Raw genomic sequence first — 20397 nt, 5'->3', positions numbered from 1 at the left:
AGATGCCGAGAGCTTGTGCATCAGACTGACTGCGTCTATGTCTGACAGCCATTTTTATTTGTCAGAGAGCTTTTGAAAAGGAGATAATGATTTGCTGAAGGTTAGCTAACAAAAATGACTAACAGATGTATGCTTGAAAGGCACTTAACTTGCTATTTAAAGAAAATAAATAAATACACCTTCTATGTGGGATTGCTGATTTAATATCAATACTGAACACTGCAACAATACATTTTCCATTGGAAAAGGAGACCAACCACAAACATAACAAACACCCTTCAGAGATAGTTGGTGATTAGTCACAATTGTTAGTTTCTTAACTAACATGTCTAGAGATAAATCACAAGAGGGAAAAGCTCTAATGCTGGAAATATTAATACATTCTGACTAATTTTGCTGGTCCTCCATTATTGAGCTAATTCTGGACTCTTAAACTTACCTAAATGTGCAACCCTAGACAACCGAGGGTCAAAGCCAACTTTCTGCGCCTTGTCTGTTCGTGCCAGGAAGAAGTTTATCACACCATCAGTCACCACACAGTTAGGGAAGCCCTCAATGACATGGTGATAACCAAGTTGGGTCATCAGGCAGTTTCCTTCCTTGCCTCCAGGTAAGATACTAATCTTTTGCCGGTAAGTTGCAGAATATCCTGTAATTTCTCTTACAGCGCCCCCTACCTACAAAAAACATAATTTATCTACATGACAAAGTGTAGCTCTTTCTCACAAAGGTGACATTTACTGGCATAGCTGAAAATTACAATCAACTGCATTGTTTGTACAACTTTATATGGTCTCTCTGTACTTGGTTGTCATAGTTTACAACATTGAAAAATGGCAAAGGTAAAAAACCATTAATTAATGATGACTTCTTATGGTTGTTTAATAATTAATTATTTTCTAACACATAGGGGCATATTCAATTGTTGGCGTTACAGTCCTGTGCATTATTACCGTCATTACGGTAATAGTGCGTGTAAATACAGGTATTACAGTACTTTTCTCGCTGAAATCCGTCTTACTATTACCATAATACCGGTAATAGTTTTTCCACGGCGGAAACCGCGGACAATTGAATATGCCCCATAGACTTTACATGGTTCTAATTATGTAACATACAGTTCATGCAACATTGTATGCTACAGAGAGTAACATTTACTTGACACTACATATATTGTGGTTTATCAAAACATAGTTACACAGTTAGTAAGGTTGTAAAATGACTCAGGTCCATCATGTTCAATCCTTCAGGGCATATTCGATTGTTCCCGTTTTCCGCTGCGGAAAAAGAATTACCTTTATTACGGTAATACTAAGCCGGATTTCAGCTCGCAGCTCCCTGAGCAGCGAGCTGAAATCCAGCATGAAAGGTACCGTAATAACAGTATTTACCGTCATTACGGTAATAGTGCGCGTGCCGCATTAATTTAGGCAGTAACGCCAACAATTGAATATGCCCCTTCATCTCATAAATGTGATAGATGCCAATTTAGAGTAATATTATTTAGGTTTCCCAAAGCAAAGAAACCCAGATTTTCTAAATTCTCTTTTTAATTTAATCCTTCCATTCTCATTATTAGTGAGGCTGCCTTCCGCTGAAACCTGTCAAGATCTTCTATGTCCTTCTTGTAGTGAGATGCTCAAACTGACCCCCATATTCACAGACCCCGTGGTAGACCACTAACAACTTTAGCTCAGTCTGGTCATGTACTATTTATAGATTTGCCTTCTATCTCCAACTAGATCTCTGCTGATGAAGATAATGCTACTACCAGACCTAGTACTTATTTGGCAGGTCGGACACAGTTTTTCACAAACCCCTCTCCTGGTCATATATTTCCTATTCTTCCTAAACAAGTTGTATCCTCCAAGTTCACAGCCCAGTCCTGACTTTCATTCAACCAAATCTCAGTTGTACCCATTATCTCATAATTCTCTTCCAACATCATTCATTTTATTCACCTATTCTGTCTGAAGGCTCCTAACATGTCATACCAAACCCAAACATCTGATACTTTTACTGGCACTTTTTAATGTTATGCACCTCATTATTGCATGCATTTAAATCCTTGGGGCCTTCTCTCACGCCTCTGTTATTCCAGTTCAGCACCAGATGACACTGAAGCAACATACTGTAGCCAAAATAACACTGTCGTGGTTACTTGAAATAGAGTGACACTTTTTATTCCTATGTACCACAAACAAAGCATCGGAGTAATTCATTTAAAGGTTTTGGACCTATTACGTAGGGTTCTCTGAATAGTATCTTGACATAATTTAGCAGTCTTCTCCTCATTACATTACTGTAGTTAGTGACCATATCAGTATACACGATATTCTTCCTGAACAGCACCAATTATTCTCTTCTTTGTCTTCCTAATGTTCAGAAAACATATTTGCGGATAATGTATCCCATACCTGTACTATAACAAGTATACTCACTAAGTCCAGGGTTGTCTTCTCTAAAATATCCACCAGTTTTTCAATCTTGGTACGAGGACAAAATATGAAATCATCATCGACCCACAAGACATATTTTGTAGACACTTGGGAAACGGCCAGATTTCTCCCAGCAAACCAGCCCTATAAACAATTACAATTAGATTATCAATTAATAATGAGTTCCATATGAGGAGTGGAGTTAGGCTGAGACAGAGAGGGTAGAGAACAAAGATTCAGTAAACAAAGGAAATGGGAATAAATCAACATAATTGAGTGTGCGGGATATATTATGTATGGTCAAGTGACTGTAATGATCAGCATTATATTTACTATCCATACCACTACAGACAAACACATGAACTACGCATTATATATGGGATACTGTTTTGTAACTATAGAAGTAAATAACTTTTAATATAGGGAGTAAATTACTCTCTATTGTAAATGATTAGGACATTAGATTTCACCTCAGAGACCTGTGACAATACAAAGACACATTAAGGCACGCAAAACAAACAAAATATTATGTGTTTTTTCAAAAAGCACGAAATTCTGGCATTCGCACGTCCTTATTTAATTAGATCTGAAGAAATGTCTCTTGATGAATACGGGTGTACACACATACACCATACTTGCCAGCTCTCCCGTAATGTCTGGGAGACTCCCAAAATTTGGGTAGGTCTCCCTGACTCCCGGGAAAGCAGGCAAATATCCCGCAAACAGCATCCAATTGTCAAAACGACGCGACTCGCGGAGAATTGTGTCATTTTGGCCCCGCCCCCGCGACAAAACGCCATTTTTACATGATTTGCTGCGCCCCGCCCCTTCCGCCCTCCAACCCCGGCCCCCTGCCTTGCATCTCCTGGAAAGAAGTTCCAAAAGGTTGGCATGTATGGCATACACGCCACTTGCCGTATTGAGACAGACACAATACACTGCAGGATACGTACAATATATGTGGAATATAAAGTCCTAGCAAAATGCACAGAAAAACAAAAAAGTATTCAATTATTATCACCTGTTAACAATGTAAGAATTAATGAATTTTTTTTTAAATTTTTTTTTAAAAGTATTTTTGATTTTCCATTTTTTAAGGCACATATATGCCGATAAGTGCCATATTTCACATAAAATTGCTCTGCACATGCCTAGAAATGAACCACACACCAGAGAATACAGCAAAGTTCAACTCTTCACAAAAATCATTACTACATACTATGATTTCATGGGTGAAAGGGGGAGGGGACGGGGCGGTAGCACATAGTCAATGTACAGTAAGGTCATGCCAAGCTCGAGCGCACGCTGCTGCGTCCAATTCAAACTTTGGCCATCTCACAGGTACGTGTTTTTCTGTAGTCTCACTTACAGCAGCTACAGGTCTGGTGTACGTGCCGATTACTAGTGATGACGACTGTATATGCATGTTAGAACATGTGTTTGCAATCAGCAGTAAGTGTAAAAATGCATATACAGTACACATTAGTAACATCTTAATAAAAGCATTTTATGGGGGGGGCGTTTTTATTTTTTAATGACTTATGACTATATTACTGACATTAATTACTGTATTATTAACAGGTGACATTAATAGAATAGGTTTTTTTCAGTGCGTTCTTTTGGGACATTATATTCCACATATGTATTGGATGTATCCTGCAGTGTATTGTCTGTTGGAGTAGAGCGGACCTAGACCCGTATTCATAAACAGACAAATCTTTACATCCGCTCCTTGTTGAAAATTCTTTACAAAATTCTATGAAATTCAAATAAAACAAAAAAAATTCTATCAAATTAAAATGTAACCATTTAAGCTCAAACATATTCAAAATGGCTTGCGCATGGTCAAACCCATACATTTTATAGTTAATTTATTGTGAACTTCAAATTTGAGTTAAACGCTCCACAGAACATATACTATGGTGGTTAAATCAAAACAGAATTTCAATATTTTCTAAACATTAACGAAAGCTGTGAATTTGTTAAACTGGGATGATTTTATCAGATTACAAGCCTGCTGGGATAACTAGAGCATCTCTAGTCACCAGTACAAGAAAAGGAATATGACCAAAGAAGGGAAAGTCCTTTAACTATAAAAATGCACCAGGTGGAGCCAGAGATTGCATTTTTTGATGTTTCAGTTCTGAAGACATGAAAGAGTAGTATAACCAATACTCCACTTTATATAGATGCAAACATGTGAATCTGCAGTAATGCTTAGGAATCCAATACTTATGCATGCGGGCGGCAGTTGGAGAAGGCTGCACGTTAGATCAGCTCTGTGTCTTTCCTCCCACACAATTATCTGTCCACAATTATAAAACATCTAAAAACTTGTGAAGACAGTGGGAAATTATTGTGGGGGTACAAAGGAGTGTCATCATCACTCCAAAGACAAGGCCATACCATCTATCCCTGGCTTGTCTGCATCGGCTGACCTACTGTGTACCGACCCGGCTTGTCAGTTGGCCCTTCTCCTGCTGAATCCCTGGTTTGTCTGCATCGACTGTTCTGCTGTGTACCGACCCGGCTTGTCAATTAACCCTTCTCCTGCCGAATCCCTGGCTTGTCTGCACCGGCTGATCTACTGTGTACCGACCCGGCTTGTCGGTTGGCCCTTCTCCTGCTGAGTCCCTGGCTTGTCTGCACCAACTGATCTATTGTGTACCGACCCGGCTTGTCAGTTAACCCTTCTCCTGCTGAATCCCTGGCTTATCTGTATCAACTGATCTACTGTATACCGACCCGGCTTGTCGGTTGACCCTTCTCCTGCTGAATCCCTGGCTTGTCTGCACCGACTGATCTACTGTGTACCGACCCGGCTTATCAATTAACCCTTCTCCTGCTGGGTCCCTGGCTTGTCTGTATCAACTGATCTACTGTGTACCGACCCGGCTTGTCGGTTGGCCCTTCTCCTGCTGAGTCCCTGGCTTGTCTGCATCGACTGATCTACTGTGTACTGACCCGGCTTGTCAATTAACCCTTCTCCTGCTGAATCCCTGGCTTATCTGCACCAACTGATCTACTGTGTACCGACCCGGCTTGGCAATTAACCCTTCTCCTGCTGAATCCCTGGCTTATCTGCACCAACTGATCTACTGTGTACCGACCCGGCTTGTCAATTAACCCTTCTCCTGCTGAATCCCTGGCTTATCTGCATCAACTGATCTACTGTGTACCGACCCGGCTTGTCAATTAACCCTTCTCCTGCTGAATCCCTGGCTTATCTGCACCAACTGATCTACTGTGTACCGACCCGGCTTGGCAATTAACCCTTCTCCAGCTGAATCCCTGGCTTATCTGCACCAACTGATCTACTGTGTACCGACCCGGCTTATCAATTAACCCTTCTCCTGCTGAGTCCCTGGCTTATCTGTATCAACTGATCTACTGTGTACCGACCCGGCTTGTCAATTAACCCTTCTCCTGCTGAGTCCCTGGCTTATCTGCACCAACTGATCTACTGTGTACCGACCCGGCTTGTCAATTAACCCTTCTCCTGCTGAATCCCTGGCTTATCTGCATCAACTGATCTACTGTGTACCGACCCGGCTTGTCAATTAACCCTTCTCCTGCTGAATCCCTGGCTTATCTGCACCAACTGATCTACTGTGTACCGACCCGGCTTGGCAATTAACCCTTCTCCTGCTGAATCCCTGGCTTATCTGCAGCAACTGATCTACTGTGTACAGACCCGGCTTGTCAATTAACCCTTCTCCTGCTGAGTCCCTGGCTTATCTGCACCAACTGGTCTGCTGTGTGCCGACCCGGCTTGTCGGTTGGCCCTTCTCCTGCTGGGTCCCTGGCTTGTCTGCATCAGCTGGTCTACTGTGTACCGACCCGGCTTGTCAATTAACCCTTCTCCTGCTGAATCCCTGGCTTATCTGCACCAACTGATCTACTGTGTACCGACCCGGCTTGGCAATTAACCCTTCTCCTGCTGAATCCCTGGCTTATCTGCAGCAACTGATCTACTGTGTACCGACCCGGCTTGTCAGTTAACCCTTCTCCTGCTGAATCCCTGGCTTAACTGCATCAACTGCATATAAAACATTATTTTATATGCCATTATTTTGTTTTTCCTGATTGTACATTTACAAGTTTCTACTTTTTACCTGTTATTATTCTACTATTTATATGCCTTTATCTTGTTTTTCCTGATTTTATATTTACCAGCAACTAGTTTTACCTGTTATTATTCTTGCCTATTTCCATTGTCCTTATTACCTCTCCTTCTATTATTCTTTGCCTTCCACGCCCTATTTGGTTATTGTCCTCCATCTTGCTATTGTCTCCCTGCTTATTCTTACCTGTTATCCGCTGTCCTTATTATCTTACTGTTCTGCTATCATTCTTACCTGTTTTCATTGTCCTTATTATCTCACTGTACTGTTGTTCCATGCCCTCCACGCCCTAATTCGTTATCATCTTCCACCTTTTCATTGTCTTCCTGCCTTTGTTCTTACCTGTTTTTCACTGTCCCCACTATCTCACTGTTCTGTTACTCTCTCTCCCTACTATGCCTCCCCGCTCTCACTCCATACCCATACTCTCCCCCCGCCCTACCTCTCCCGTTCCTCCCCGCCATCCCCCGCGCGCTGCTCATCTTGCTAACCTCATCCCCATTTCCCCCCTCTCCTCTCCCCCTTTCTTCTGTGCCCTCTGGAATGCCAGATCCGTCCGCAACAAGCTGACTGCTATCCACGACCTCTTTCTATCCAACTCCTTTAACCTTCTTGCCGTTACTGAAACCTGGCTCTCCGATTCTGATACTACTTCCCCCGCTGCCCTCTCCTATGGTGGCCTCTCCTTCACCCACTCCGCCAGGCCTGGTGCCCGCCCTGGCGGTGGAGTTGGCCTCCTCCTCTCCTCCACCTGTACTTTTCGTGTCATTCCCCCTGAACCCTCCCTCTCCTTCTCCTCTTTTGAAGCTCACTCCATCCGCCTCTTCTACCCCATCCATCTCCGCGTCACTGTCATCTACCGCCCCCCTGGCCCCACCTCCCTCTTCCTTGACAACTTTGCTAGCTGGCTTCCTCACTACCTCTCCTCCGATCTCCCCTCGATCATTCTCGGTGACTTTAATATCCCCATCGACAACCCCACCTACCCTGCTTCCAGCAAACTGCTCACCCTCTCTTCCTCCCTTGGTCTCACCCAATGGACCTCCTCCTCTACCCACTGCCTTGGTCACTCCCTTGATCTTGTCTTCTCCTACCTATGTAATCTCTCTGACTTCTCCATCTCTCCCTTTCCTCTATCCGACCACCATCTCCTCTCCTTCTCTCTCTCCTCTTCTCCTGCTCCCCCCCCCCCTGCCCAAACCTACTCTGTCCATACGCAACCTCGATGCTCTTGACCCTGCCTCTCTGTCCTCCTCTCTCGATACCCTCCTTTCTCCCCTTTCCTCCCAGGCCTGCCCCAACCAGGCGGTCTCCCTCTACAATCACACCCTCACCTCCGCTCTGGACGCGGTCGCCCCTGCCCACTCCGTCCACCCCCGCTGCTCCAAACCCCAACCCTGGCACTCCAAATTTACCCGCTTCCTCCAAAAATGCTCCCGTTCCTCCGAACGTCACTGGAGAAAATCCCGCTCCCTGGCTGACTTCCTCCACTTTAAATTCATCCTTTCATCCTACAGCTCTGCCCTCTCACTCGCTAAACAATCTTTCTTTAAATCCCTCATCTCTTCCCAGTCCTCTAACCCCCGCCGCCTCTTTGCCACCTTCAGCACTCTCCTGGCCCCCTCCCCTCCCCCCACCCCCTCCTCCCTGACTGCCTCTGATTTCGCCTCCTTCTTCTCCTCTAAAATCGAGGCCATCCGACTTGAAATCTCCTCCTCCACTCTCTCTTCCACCCCTCCCACTCTTCTGTCCTCCCCCCCCAACCACCTTCCCCTCCACTCCTTCCGTCCCACCACCGGCGAGGAAGTCCACTCTCTCATTTTATCCTCCCCCCCCACTACCTGCCCCCTGGATCCCATCCCCTCCCACCTTCTTCGCTCCCTTTCCCCCACCACCTGCTCCCACCTCGCTCACCTCTTTAATCTCTCCCTCTCCACTGGCATCTTCCCCTCCTCCTTCAAACATGCTCTCGTATCCCCCATTCTTAAGAAACCTAATCTCGACCCCACTTCTCTCTCGAACTATCGCCCCATATCTCTTCTCCCTTTTGCCTCCAAAATTCTTGAGAGGCTCGTCTGCAGCCGTCTCACCTCCTACCTTTCTGAATACTCCCTCCTTGATCCTCTCCAGTCTGGTTTCCGCCCCCTCCACTCCACTGAAACTGCCCTGGCTAAAGTCACCAATGACCTCCTCTCTGCAAAAGCCAGGGGCCACTTCTCCCTTCTCATCCTCCTTGACCTCTCTGCAGCCTTTGACACCGTTGACCACCCCCTCCTCCTTCACACCCTCCAGTCTTTCGGCCTCTCCGGCCCAGTCCTGTCCTGGTTCACCTCTTACCTTACTCACCGTTCCTTCTCTGTCACCACCTCTGGGTCTCTCTCCCCCCCATCCACCCTTCCAGTTGGGGTCCCTCAGGGCTCTGTTCTGGGACCCTTACTCTTCTCTCTATACACCTCCTCCCTGGGTGAACTCATCAGCTCCTTCGGCTTCAGCTACCACCTTTACGCTGACGACACTCAACTATACCTCTCCTCTCCTGATCTCTCTCCCTCCCTCCTCTCTAGGGTGTCCGCCTGCCTCTCTGCCATCTCCTCCTGGATGTCCTCTCGATTCCTCAAACTTAACCTTGCCAAAACTGAGCTCATAGTTTTTCCTCCCTCTCATACCCCATCCCCTTCTGACCTCTCCATCACTGTCGACAATACCTCTATCTCGCCTGTCCCCCAACTTCGCTGCCTTGGTGTCATCCTCGACTCCTCTCTCTCCTTTGGCCCCCACATCCTCTCTCTTGCTAAATCCTGCCGCTTCCAGCTGCGCAACATCGCTCGCATCCGGCCCTTCCTCTCCCAAGATGCCACCAAATGCCTTATCCACTCTCTGATCATCTCCCGCCTGGACTACTGCAACCTCCTCCTCACTGGCCTCCCCCACTCTCATCTCGATCCCCTTCGATCCGTCCTTAACGCTGCAGCTAGGCTTATTTTCCTCTTTCGCCGCTCCTCTTTTGTCTCCCCCCTCTACCTAGCCCTTCACTGGCTCCCATTCCCCTTCAGAATCCTCTTTAAGCTCCTCACACTCACCTACAAGGCCCTCGCCAACTCCACTGCGCCCTACATTTCCACCCTCCTCTCTATTCATGCTCCATCCCGCCCTCTCCGTTCTGCCTCTGACCGTCGCCTCTCTTCCCCCCTTATAACCTCCTCCCACGCGCGTATCCAAGACTTCGCCCGCGCTGCCCCCCTCCACTGGAACAAGCTCCCTCCCTCCATCAGAACTTCCCCTAATCTGTCCAGCTTCAAACGGGCCCTAAAAACCCACCTTTTTCTTAAAGCCTTTCTGTCTCCCACTTAACTTCCTACCTTATCTTCTGCCTCTGTCCCCCTACTCTCCCTCTCTCCCCTGCGTCTCTCTGTCTGTCCACCCCTCCCCTTAGATTGTACGCTCCTCTGAGCAGGGCCATCTCTCCTCCTGTTTCCACCACTTCTAACTCTGCTCTCCAGCTACTTAGCCCTCCTCCTGAAAGGTCCTCCACCCCACGTCCACTTTCGCTCCCTCCTCCCCCCTGGGGGTCTCCCTGTCTTCCGCGCCCCCCTTCTTGGGCCCCGTCGTTTTCGGATCCTCCCTCCCCTTTCCCCGCCCTCTCTAGCTGTGCATTGAGCGTACTGAGTTGCTGTGTTTACTGTACTGTGCTGTCTCCCATTGTATTGTGATTTTGTTTGTCTCTGTACGGCGCTGCGGATGCCTTGTAGCGCCTTATAAATAAATATTAATAATAATAATAATAATACTTGATTTGATGTCTGAAAGATTACTGCCAATTTCTTTTGTTAGTATCACATTCTGTATTATGCCTGTTGTATCTCAGCAGCTGGGAAGCCCTAGTTGCTCAGGCCCATGTTACCGTTCTGTGTTTTGCATTTTGCAAAACTGATATTTTTAGAGTTGGTGGATTCTGAGGGGGGTATTCAATTGTCAGCGTTACTCCAGAGAATAACGCGGTCCGCGCAGTATTACCGTTACTACAGTAATAGTGCACATTATTTCAGTTAGTATGGTAATTTCAACACGGATTTTTCCTCGCAGCTCTGAGTGCGAGAGCAGAAATCCGCGTTAAATTACCGTACTAACGGTAATAGTGCTCGGGCCGCGTTATTCTGACAAGTAACGCTGTCAATTGAAATCCATCTGGAATTATTCCATCACAAGTGAGATGGAGACAGAATCCATTGTAACATGAATGCAAATTGATAGTTCTGTAAAATTGGACTTCCCAAAAAAAAACCACAAGCAGGGACTAAGGATAACCTTGGATAACACAGAATATTAATACATAGAAAAAGGAAACGTAGTGGTGAATTTAATACTGTACCTTCCCAAAGGGCATGATGTATTGTTCAATAAAGGGACCTTCAACCTTCTGTGGCGTTTCACTGTCATCCGCAATTATAATAGTTACAGTGGGATAAAACTTCCTGATGCTGTCTATCAAATTCTGCAGCTTGTCATAGCGAAGAAAAGTCTTTGTTGCTATGGTGACAAGGGCACTGATGTTGTATTTAGCTGTAAAGAAATACATATTTATTGCTACTGCTTAATGGTCTTCATAATCCAACATTGAAATACAGAATAAATATTTACACATGGGTTTTTGTGTGAGGGTTCTTTTTGGAGCACCTATATCCTGTGTCTCTTCATTATTTGTTCATCAATGACTGTGGTTTATGGGCAATATTAACATACATTTAATAGCTAACTTTATTTATAATTACAAGTCTTCAAGGTTCTAATGTAGCAGTGATTTCCACTGTGCTTAGCTATGAAAATGTACCAGACCAGGGGGTAAATGTATCAAGCTGAGAGTTTTCCAGCGGGTTTGTAAAGTGGAGATGTTGCCTATAGCAACCAATCAGATTCTAGCTATCATTATGTAGAATGTACTAAATAAATGATAGCTAGAATCTGATTGGTTTTTCAAACCCGCCGGAAAACTCTCAGCTTGATACATTTACCCCCAGATGTGCTTTGTTAGTTTTATCTGAAAAGATAGTCATTTCACTTTCTCATCTATTCTACAGCTAACAAATTACCACCCTCTATCGGTATGCATTAACATGCTCACAGACCTACTTGCAATAAAATCTGTCTGTCTGGTATTTGGGAGGAACGTGTAAATGAAGGAGGTCACCAAAAGTAGTTGATAAAAAAAAAAGACAGGATGGATGAGTTTAAGAAGTGGAGTGACGTGTCTCAGCTGCATATGACCGAGGTCACATAACTAATGCTAATGGACAGAGTGAATAGACAAGACATGCCCTGCTGGACTGTACAGTAAGGCTAGATTCACACTACAGAAATTTTCTCCAGATGTGTTATCTATAACGATTTTACCAACTATCAGCATGCAGATTCATGTGTAGACACTATACACGTTTTACAAGACTTACCATCAGATCTGTGCTCTTCATCTGTCATAACCATTGACTGAAAAGATCATGGGGTATATTTACTAAAAGGAGTGGTGGTAGTCATTTCTGCAGCACTGACAATGCCGACAAAAACTACAGCGACAGAAAAAGAATTATTAGTATCAAAATGACAATGTAAAAAAAGCGACTTAGCATGTAACAGACATCCAGGATTAGCGGCTGCTTTAATGACCTACAGATTCAAAAAGCGACTTTCCCAAATGTATACAGTCAGAAATGACGTCACTGGTCATGGACCCTGTGAAAACGGTGCTTTTAAAGTGACAATGTTGGGACCCACCACCTGGATTAAGGTACTAATTTAAGGAGGCGCCGCCTGTACAAGGTTCTTTACTAAGCCATGTACATTGTACAGGTGGCGCCTCCTTAAATTAGTACCTTAAGAGCTCGGATGACAGTGTGTCTCTTCATTCTGACGTCATCGGACGCTGCCGGGCTCTTCAGCTGCCGCAATTTAGTGAAGTCTGCCTTTCGAGCTGCCTGTGTTTCCAGTGAGTCTCCGATGCGGTCTTCGCTGTAATCCTGCCGGGGTAACTAGTGTCGGGATATCCAGCATCACAAAAGTGGGAGCCACCGCCATGGCCAGTGACATCATGCTAAGTCGCTTTTTGTACATTGTCATTTACTAATCGTTATTTTTTGTCGCTGTCATTTATGTCGGCATTGTCAGTGCCGAAAACTAATACCACACCCAAACTGCAGGATTGAAAAAGTGGAGATATTGCTTATAACAACCAATCAGATTCTAGCTTTTATTTTGTAGAATGTACTGAATAAATGATAACTAGAATCTGATTTGTTCCTACAGGCAACAATTCCACTTTTTTCAAACCCGCAGTTTAGTAAATATATCCTCATGACTCTGTTCTGACGTCATCGGCATTGTTCCAATGCTGAACAAGACTTCCAGTTTGAAAATCTCGATCAATGAATTCATGTGCTTTGGAACAATAATCGTTCATTGTTCCAGGGTACACACTACTGGGATATTGGGTCGTTTATCATCTGACTGGCATAATCATGGCCTTAACTAGGGCTGTGCGACAGGGGCGACCACCCAGGGCGCAGCGCTGAAGGGGGCCGCAATTTAGGAATATTTTAGGTTAATTTGGTCAAAATTGAGGGCTAGGGGGACAGCATTTGTCTTTCTCGCCCCGGGCGCTAGAATTCTAAGTTACGGCTCTGGGCATAATAATCTGCTTAAAACACTGTCGCGTGTACTTAGCCTAACCCTGTAGAAGCCATGTAAAGTGAGTAAAATATCAGATAACGCTTACACTACCTCTTGACCGGTCACCACTATAAAGGGGAAGAGCAACAGTGCGGTCATGTGACTGTGCCACTGCACTATAGAAAATGTCACAAGTGCTCATTTTAGGTTTAAGGAGTGGAGGCTGCCATATCAAGGAGGGCATGAACAGGAACAATCCGACAGCAGGGAATAGCCACTTATATTAGGATTACTAGCAACTCCAATGTATTTACCATGATCATTATCACACTGTTATTCTATTTAGTTTATAAAGTTTATTAAAATCTGTTAATGTAAAAAATATACATTTTTTAATTTCACAATGATTGTTCTTTCAGGTGTATTTAGCTAGGATCTGAGAGAACCTATTTGTTATGATTCAAATCCTGATTTTCTGTGTGTTTATTGTTTTGAATTTCATGGGGATAAAACAAGTTGTAGTCCATCAGATCAGTGGAATGTTTACAACAGCACATCTTATTTATGGAGATGAGTGTTCTCATTGTGGGAGGCAGTGACTTCATAGTCACTCAAGTGATTATGTCAGTGAGGACAGAGATGCACGTGACAGGGGCAGTGACATAATATAAGGAACTGAATAGAGGCAAGTTGGAAGCCACAGACTGAAGGTTAGATGGTGGAAGGAGCAAGGTCCCCAACAGCACAGAATAGCAATGCTTATGTCTATATAAACAGGGCTGCACATATGTCGTAGCTATATGCTCACAGGCCAAATACTATTAAAAAAATCATATAATGCTACAGAGTGTGGAGGTAGTCATGTATGGTGGAAGTCACCAAAAGAGGTTTAGAGAGTCTCATCCCACAAGCCATAAATTGATCATTTTTGCCTTAGACTAGTATCATACTGTGGGGTCTAGGTTCATATGTTCATATGAATGATGGAAAAGTTATCTTATTATTTAGGGCCCTTAAGCTATAATCAAAAAAAGAATAACCATAATCATAAAACTAAGCTAATCAGAAATAAGTTGTAAGGTATTAACAAATATAATGATATGTATGCTCTTAACATAATGTTTTTCTGTCAGATCAATTTAAGATGGTTTTATTTCTTTAAGTCAAATTCAGATATTTTGTGCTAATTTCCTGTCTGGATAAAAGGGACAACCACAAGACATGTGTCAGCCAATGTTTGCAAAAATCAAGAAGTGCACCAACCTCAAAAATTCCAGATTAAAGAAATAAATGGCCAATCGAAGGATATTGAGAAATATCAGAAATCACCATGCTGACAGTAACAATATTTTATGCTTATGTTTTCAAAGTTCTATAGGAGCTTACAATTTTAAATAATGTTTATACACTGATGTAATTAATTAATTATTTTCCACTGACGTGATTATGACGTAATTTTGTTCTAAATATGAGCTATTTTGAATGAGTAAAACCAGTTCAATTTGGACACCAGACATGGTTGTGTGGTCTCTTTTTCTGAGCTCTGATCGATCATGTACATCACACTGCTGATACAGCATTATACATATTAACTTTGGCTTGTCAATTGCAGGTTAAATATACCTCTGTATAGCAATACAGGAATTTAGCCCTAACAATACCTCTCAACTGTCCTGATTTAGGCAGGACAGTCCCAATTCTGCAGGACTGTCTCTCCGTACCGAAAACTATGGCGCATGTCTTGACCGCTGGGAATATTGGGAGGTATTCCCCACTGCACAGCAGAGTGAAGCAGTGGAGAGTGAGTGCCGAACGCATCTACCACTGGTTAGTGTGGCAATGCAAAAGTCCTGGGGAAAAGGGGTCAGGGCCTGTTTTTTGTTTCAGATGCGCTAGGGACAGCAGCTGGAAGGTGTGACCATGCTCCCATCACAGATGTGGCCACATCGCCTTGTGAAGGGACCACGCCTCTTTCACAAGTCCCTGTCCCAATCCCAAGAAATGGAATGTTGGGAGGTATGTATTAGAGAAATACCTTTTATATTATGATCCCCTCTAAATGTGGACTGTATCCCCTCTAAGTGTGGACTGTATCCCCTTTAACTGTGGACTGTATCCCCTCTAAGTGTGGACTGTATCCCCTCTAAGTGTGGACTGTATCCCCTCTAACTGTGGACTGTATCTCCTCTAAGTGTGGACTGTATCCCCTCTAAGTGTGGACTGTATCCCCTCTAAGTGTGGACATGTTAGCATACAAGGAGACCATTCTTAGACAGCAGATTTGGGGGTAATGTGTGTATGCAGATCATACAAGTGTATGGTTGAGCATACTGACAGATGTAGTTCTGAGAACAGCAGCCTGAAGCTGCATATTATGTGTTCTCATATGAAGCTAATTTCTAATACATGTGACACATTTATCACTATGATCTGACTCCTTGAAGTTCAACTGTAACTTGTGGGGAAATCATGAGAAGAATTAGACACAAAATTACAATTACAGTAGAAATAGACTTCAAATGTAGTTTCTGAAAGAAGAAATATCTGAATATGAAAAAATAAAGTTATAATAGGACAGATAAACAGTACAAAATATTTGTTTATATTTTAATACTAACAATAAGGATGGAGATATTTCAAGTTTTAAATATTATTGCTACAACACAATAACAAAAATATATTTAATACATTTACTAATACTGTCCTATTTGATACTATGGATAGAACAATATATATAAAAAATAAATTTAACATTACTTGTTTGTGCACATTTAGAGGACCTATCACATACAGCACAATAGTATATAGCAAGACTGCTCAACTGGTGAGCTACAATGTGGCCCTCTGAAGCCTTGTTAGCTTCCCTGAAAGCTCCAGAGATTAAGATCAGTGACATTTTCTGAACAGTAAACAGCCTGAGTGAGAACACATAGTTATTATACAGTAAACACTTAACACAGGGGACTTAAAGTTGCTTGAGACTGTATTTGTGTATGAATTCCTCCCAGTATGCTTGAAATAAAGCTTTGTATTTCAAGTGCTGACACTCCAGATGCCAGAGGAACAAGTGTCCACCAGTCATGCTGATGAAGCAGGCGGCTGTGTGGGAAGAATAATACTGTTTCACTCTTCCCATCTTTTTTCCCACCATCAGCAGAACAAACATATCACAGGCTCTCCTCCCCCATACAAATAATTATGTTCCTTCTACTAGTTAGGGACAGGTTTGGCAGGTTTCCACTCAGGGTACATAGGATACCTTAATCCCCTCATTACCTTCAATTGATTACCAACTTTCTAATCCACTAATATACGAATCAACCAACAATTTACCAGCTAACTCATCTTCATCAATTATTTCCATAATACAGACTTTAATATCCTGCAATAACCTATTACTTCATAAACTCCATCTAATGCAGTCATAAAACAATGAGTGTACTTATTACTAGGGAATCACAACCCCATTATCACGAAACCTTTAAATCCACCATTTAAAAATTATAATAATACACATAATTCTATTTTATATATATATATATATATATATATATATATATGTTTATATTTATTAAGTGGGTACTCCTACAACCAAAATGATACTTGCCTCTGTGCCTCCCAAAAGATATAAAGAACTTTAAGAAGGGGGCGCTCTGGGATTTGAAGAAAATGAAACATTGAAACTGCTGATCCGACGTATTAAAAGTTCTAATAAACTGGAACATGGGATCATCTATTTGGATGTTTCATATCTTTTGCAAATATGTATGTGAATCTATCTATATCTACCTATCTATCTATCTATCTATCTATCTATCTATCTAACTATCTATCATATATATATATATATATATATATATATATATATATATATTTATATATACAAGTTAACCCGTGCATGATACTCATGCATTCTAGTCAAATCAAGATACTTAAGGTCTTAAAAAGGTTCTTGTCATGCATTTGGGCCTAGCCCAGGCCTCCTCAGGGGAAGATCGTTACTTCCCGACGCAAGCGCCCTTTTTAATGTGTGTTCATGAGGTAAAATTACCTCACGAAAATGAGTTTGACCCCTCAACTCGTAAATTTAGCCTTTACTACCCCTCCCACGGGGGGAAGGGGGGATGATGGAAGTTAACTGACTTGACTATTCTAATTTTTTTGTCAAATAATGTCAGTATACCAAATTTCAGGTCAATTGGATGAGCCCTTTCTGAGAAAATAGTTTTTTCCACACACACACACACACACACACACTAACGCACGCCTCTACACATGTGTGTTCATGAGGTAAAATTACCTCACGAAAATGAGTTTGAGCCCTACCAAATTTCAGCCCTTTTTGAATTTTTTTTCCCACACACACTAAGAATTTAGTAGGTCAGTGTATAACTCTGCCCAGCAGGTGGCGCTGCAACTTGTTTTTTTTTTTTCACACACACACACAGACAGACAGACGCCACTAAGCATTTATATATTAGATATATACATATATATGTATATATATATATATATACACACACACATATATATATATATATATATATATATATATAAATATAAGAGAGAGATAGATAGATACATTCAGAGCAAAACCACTCTGTATTTGCAAAGTCCACGGCTTTTTTTCCCAAGGGATTGGCAGGAGGTAAGAAGAGGACTCCCACAAAGATTTAACAAAAAAAGTTATATGAATTAGTGAATGAGAATGTGTTTTTATATTTGAGAAAAGACTCTTTAGATGGTGTCCAGACTTGAATCCGATTGAACATCTCTGGAGAGATCTGAAAAATGGATGTGCACCGACGCTTCCCATCCACCCTGATGGAGCTTGAGAGGTTCTGCAAAGAGGAATGGGCGAAACTGCCCAAAGATAGGTGTGCTAAGCCTGTGGGATCAAATTCAAATATAATTGAGGCTGTAATTGCTGCCAAACATGCATCAACACAGTATTGAGCAAAGGCTGTGAATACTTATGTACATGTGATTTCTTAGTTTTTTATTTTTAATAAACTTGCAACAGTCTCAGAAAAACCTTTTTCACGTTGTCATTATGGGGTATTGTGTGTAGAATTTTGAGGGAAAAAGGGAATTTATTCCATTTTGGAATAAGGCTGTAACATAGCAAAATGTGTAAAAAGTGAAGAGTTGTGAATACTTTCCAGATGCACTGTATACGCAGCTCGCTACATCCCAATTGTAAAGCGCTACGGAATTTGCTGGCGCTATATAAATAAATGTTGATGATGATGATGATCCCTAGAATTCTAGGGACATCAGTGATGAGATTCCCATCTTACCTACCAGCCTCCAACTAGCTTCATCATTTTTCTTTGTAGCATCAGTCATTTGTTCTGCAATAATTGGCTGCAGGAACAAGCACAGTGTGGTAAACCAGTCACCTGAGCTTCCTACTGCAATTACCATATTACCAGTGCAATGACTGACAGGCTGAGTGGAGATGGGGCAGTAGAAGCAGAAGTATTCTCCCACTCATGCCCCTACTCCACTGACAGTGTCAGTCACTCTTCTCCAATATAGTGATAGCAGAAGGAAGTGAAAGTGATTGATATAGCAGACTGAGCTTGGAAGGGGTTATGCTAAGGGTGGGGGGGGCAGATAGGAATAAGTACAGGAGGAATGCTAAGTACAATGCATTGTAAGGCAATAACTGACAACCTGAATGTCATGTAAACTCCTGTTACAATGTTACTACTTACAGTTACCAGATCCCGTGTCATATAATTTCGGAACAACAGGATGGCGGACTTTGATGGTAAATGTTGCAGTGTGTCCATTTGATTGAAACTGAACTGAAAAGCAAGAATATGAATAATTATTAAAGTGTTTACTTTTAATCTATATTGACACAGAATAATTGGACCACTAAATCCCAGAATTTAGCTTTTCAGGTATGAACCATAAAGGTAAAATATTTTGCTCAGCGTTAACCCGACATTCCAACACAGCTCATACAAAAAGTAAAGTATTACCTCCACGTTCCATAAGAAACAGCTAATAACCTTTCCATATCTGTAGGACAGTGTTCCTGAGTGATTCTAAAGGTCAAAAAGCTGAGACTACTTTAATTTAAATTTCTGTCAGAGCATGGCCCTGCCCCTTGCACAAATCCACCAATCCACATAGTGCTTTTTTGTAAAGCAAGTCTACAAAGCTGTCAATCCCTGTCTGCCTGTTTAGTTAGAGAAGGACCTTCATCCTAATATGGCATCGTGCTGCAGAGTATAGAAATAGAACATGATGTCCGGGTTACGTTTTAGCAATCCAGTTATTTCATGTATTTTGTTCAGTTCAGTATACACAGCCTTCGATATAGTTTAAAGCACAGGCTATATCTGTTAATAACACAAACAAAGGCATCATTCTCAACACACCGATTCAACAAGCAATCTCTGTCTTATGTAGGAAAAACCCTTCACTTTCTTAATCTCTAAAATATTGACCAAGCTAATTTTTCAGTGTCCGGTTTTATAATTGGTGAAAAGTTTAAACCTCACTCCTTCTAAAATAATTTACTTACCCGTGTCAGCTGTGTTTGGATGGAAGATTGCATTGGCATATGAAATTAACTGGAGCTGACGATTCAGGTTATCCAAAAGGGGGCTGGATAATGTGATTTCTTTTTCTCCTGCGCCCTTTATTGTCACACTGTCCACTTCTGCAGTCACGTCAAATGTCCCAATAGTGCATGACAGGCTCACCTGAAAGATGTTACTGATGTTACTGAATATATTACTAGTGCACTGTAAAATGATTAGCGCACAAAGTAAGGTTATAATGTTAGTGATGAGGTTTTGTTAAATAATGGGCATGGAGGAACAATCCCTTTTAAATTCCAGCTCTGGGGCCCTGTCATTTACAGTTTCTCCCCAATTATTTTGTTGGTAAAAAGTATAAAGTAAATGTTAGCATTGGCTCCTCTTATAATTCATGTAATGTACAAATATTCCAACAACATTTTTGGGGCTATGTTAAGTTGAACACAAATTGCGTCATTGGCATTTAATACACATTTTTAGTTTTGCAACTAGCACTTTGTGTGCTTACGCGTAAGTAAAAGTATTATACACCAACAAAGCCATTTGAGTTTAACTTAATAAGAGCCCATAAGTTGTCTATATATTTAATAAAGGATATGTAGAAACAAAAAACATATT

General features: G+C 42.2%; 1 protein-coding gene across 3 annotated transcripts in view; it reads right to left on the bottom strand.

Annotated features, from left to right (window-relative positions):
- The window catches only part of B4GALNT1 (beta-1,4-N-acetyl-galactosaminyltransferase 1), a 117376-nt gene that overhangs the window by 6391 nt on the left and 90588 nt on the right, over positions 1-20397 (bottom strand). For 2 of the 3 annotated variants that reach the window (XM_075199346.1, XM_075199347.1), the window contains 5 exons: positions 19761-19941; positions 18940-19032; positions 10932-11122; positions 2442-2582; positions 440-677 (listed from right to left, as the gene is read on the bottom strand). In XM_075199346.1, coding sequence (XP_075055447.1) covers positions 440-677; positions 2442-2582; positions 10932-11122; positions 18940-19032; positions 19761-19941 — 844 coding nt within the window. Of the gene's footprint in view, positions 1-439; positions 678-2441; positions 2583-10931; positions 11123-12006; positions 14267-18939; positions 19033-19760; positions 19942-20397 lie in introns of those variants that run through there. The other variant, XM_075199348.1, reaches the window with a different exon arrangement.

The sequence above is a fragment of the Mixophyes fleayi genome, chromosome 2 (genome assembly GCF_038048845.1).
Source record: "Mixophyes fleayi isolate aMixFle1 chromosome 2, aMixFle1.hap1, whole genome shotgun sequence".
Taxonomy (NCBI): domain Eukaryota; kingdom Metazoa; phylum Chordata; class Amphibia; order Anura; family Limnodynastidae; genus Mixophyes; species Mixophyes fleayi.
This window is presented reverse-complemented; position numbering and strand designations above follow the sequence as displayed.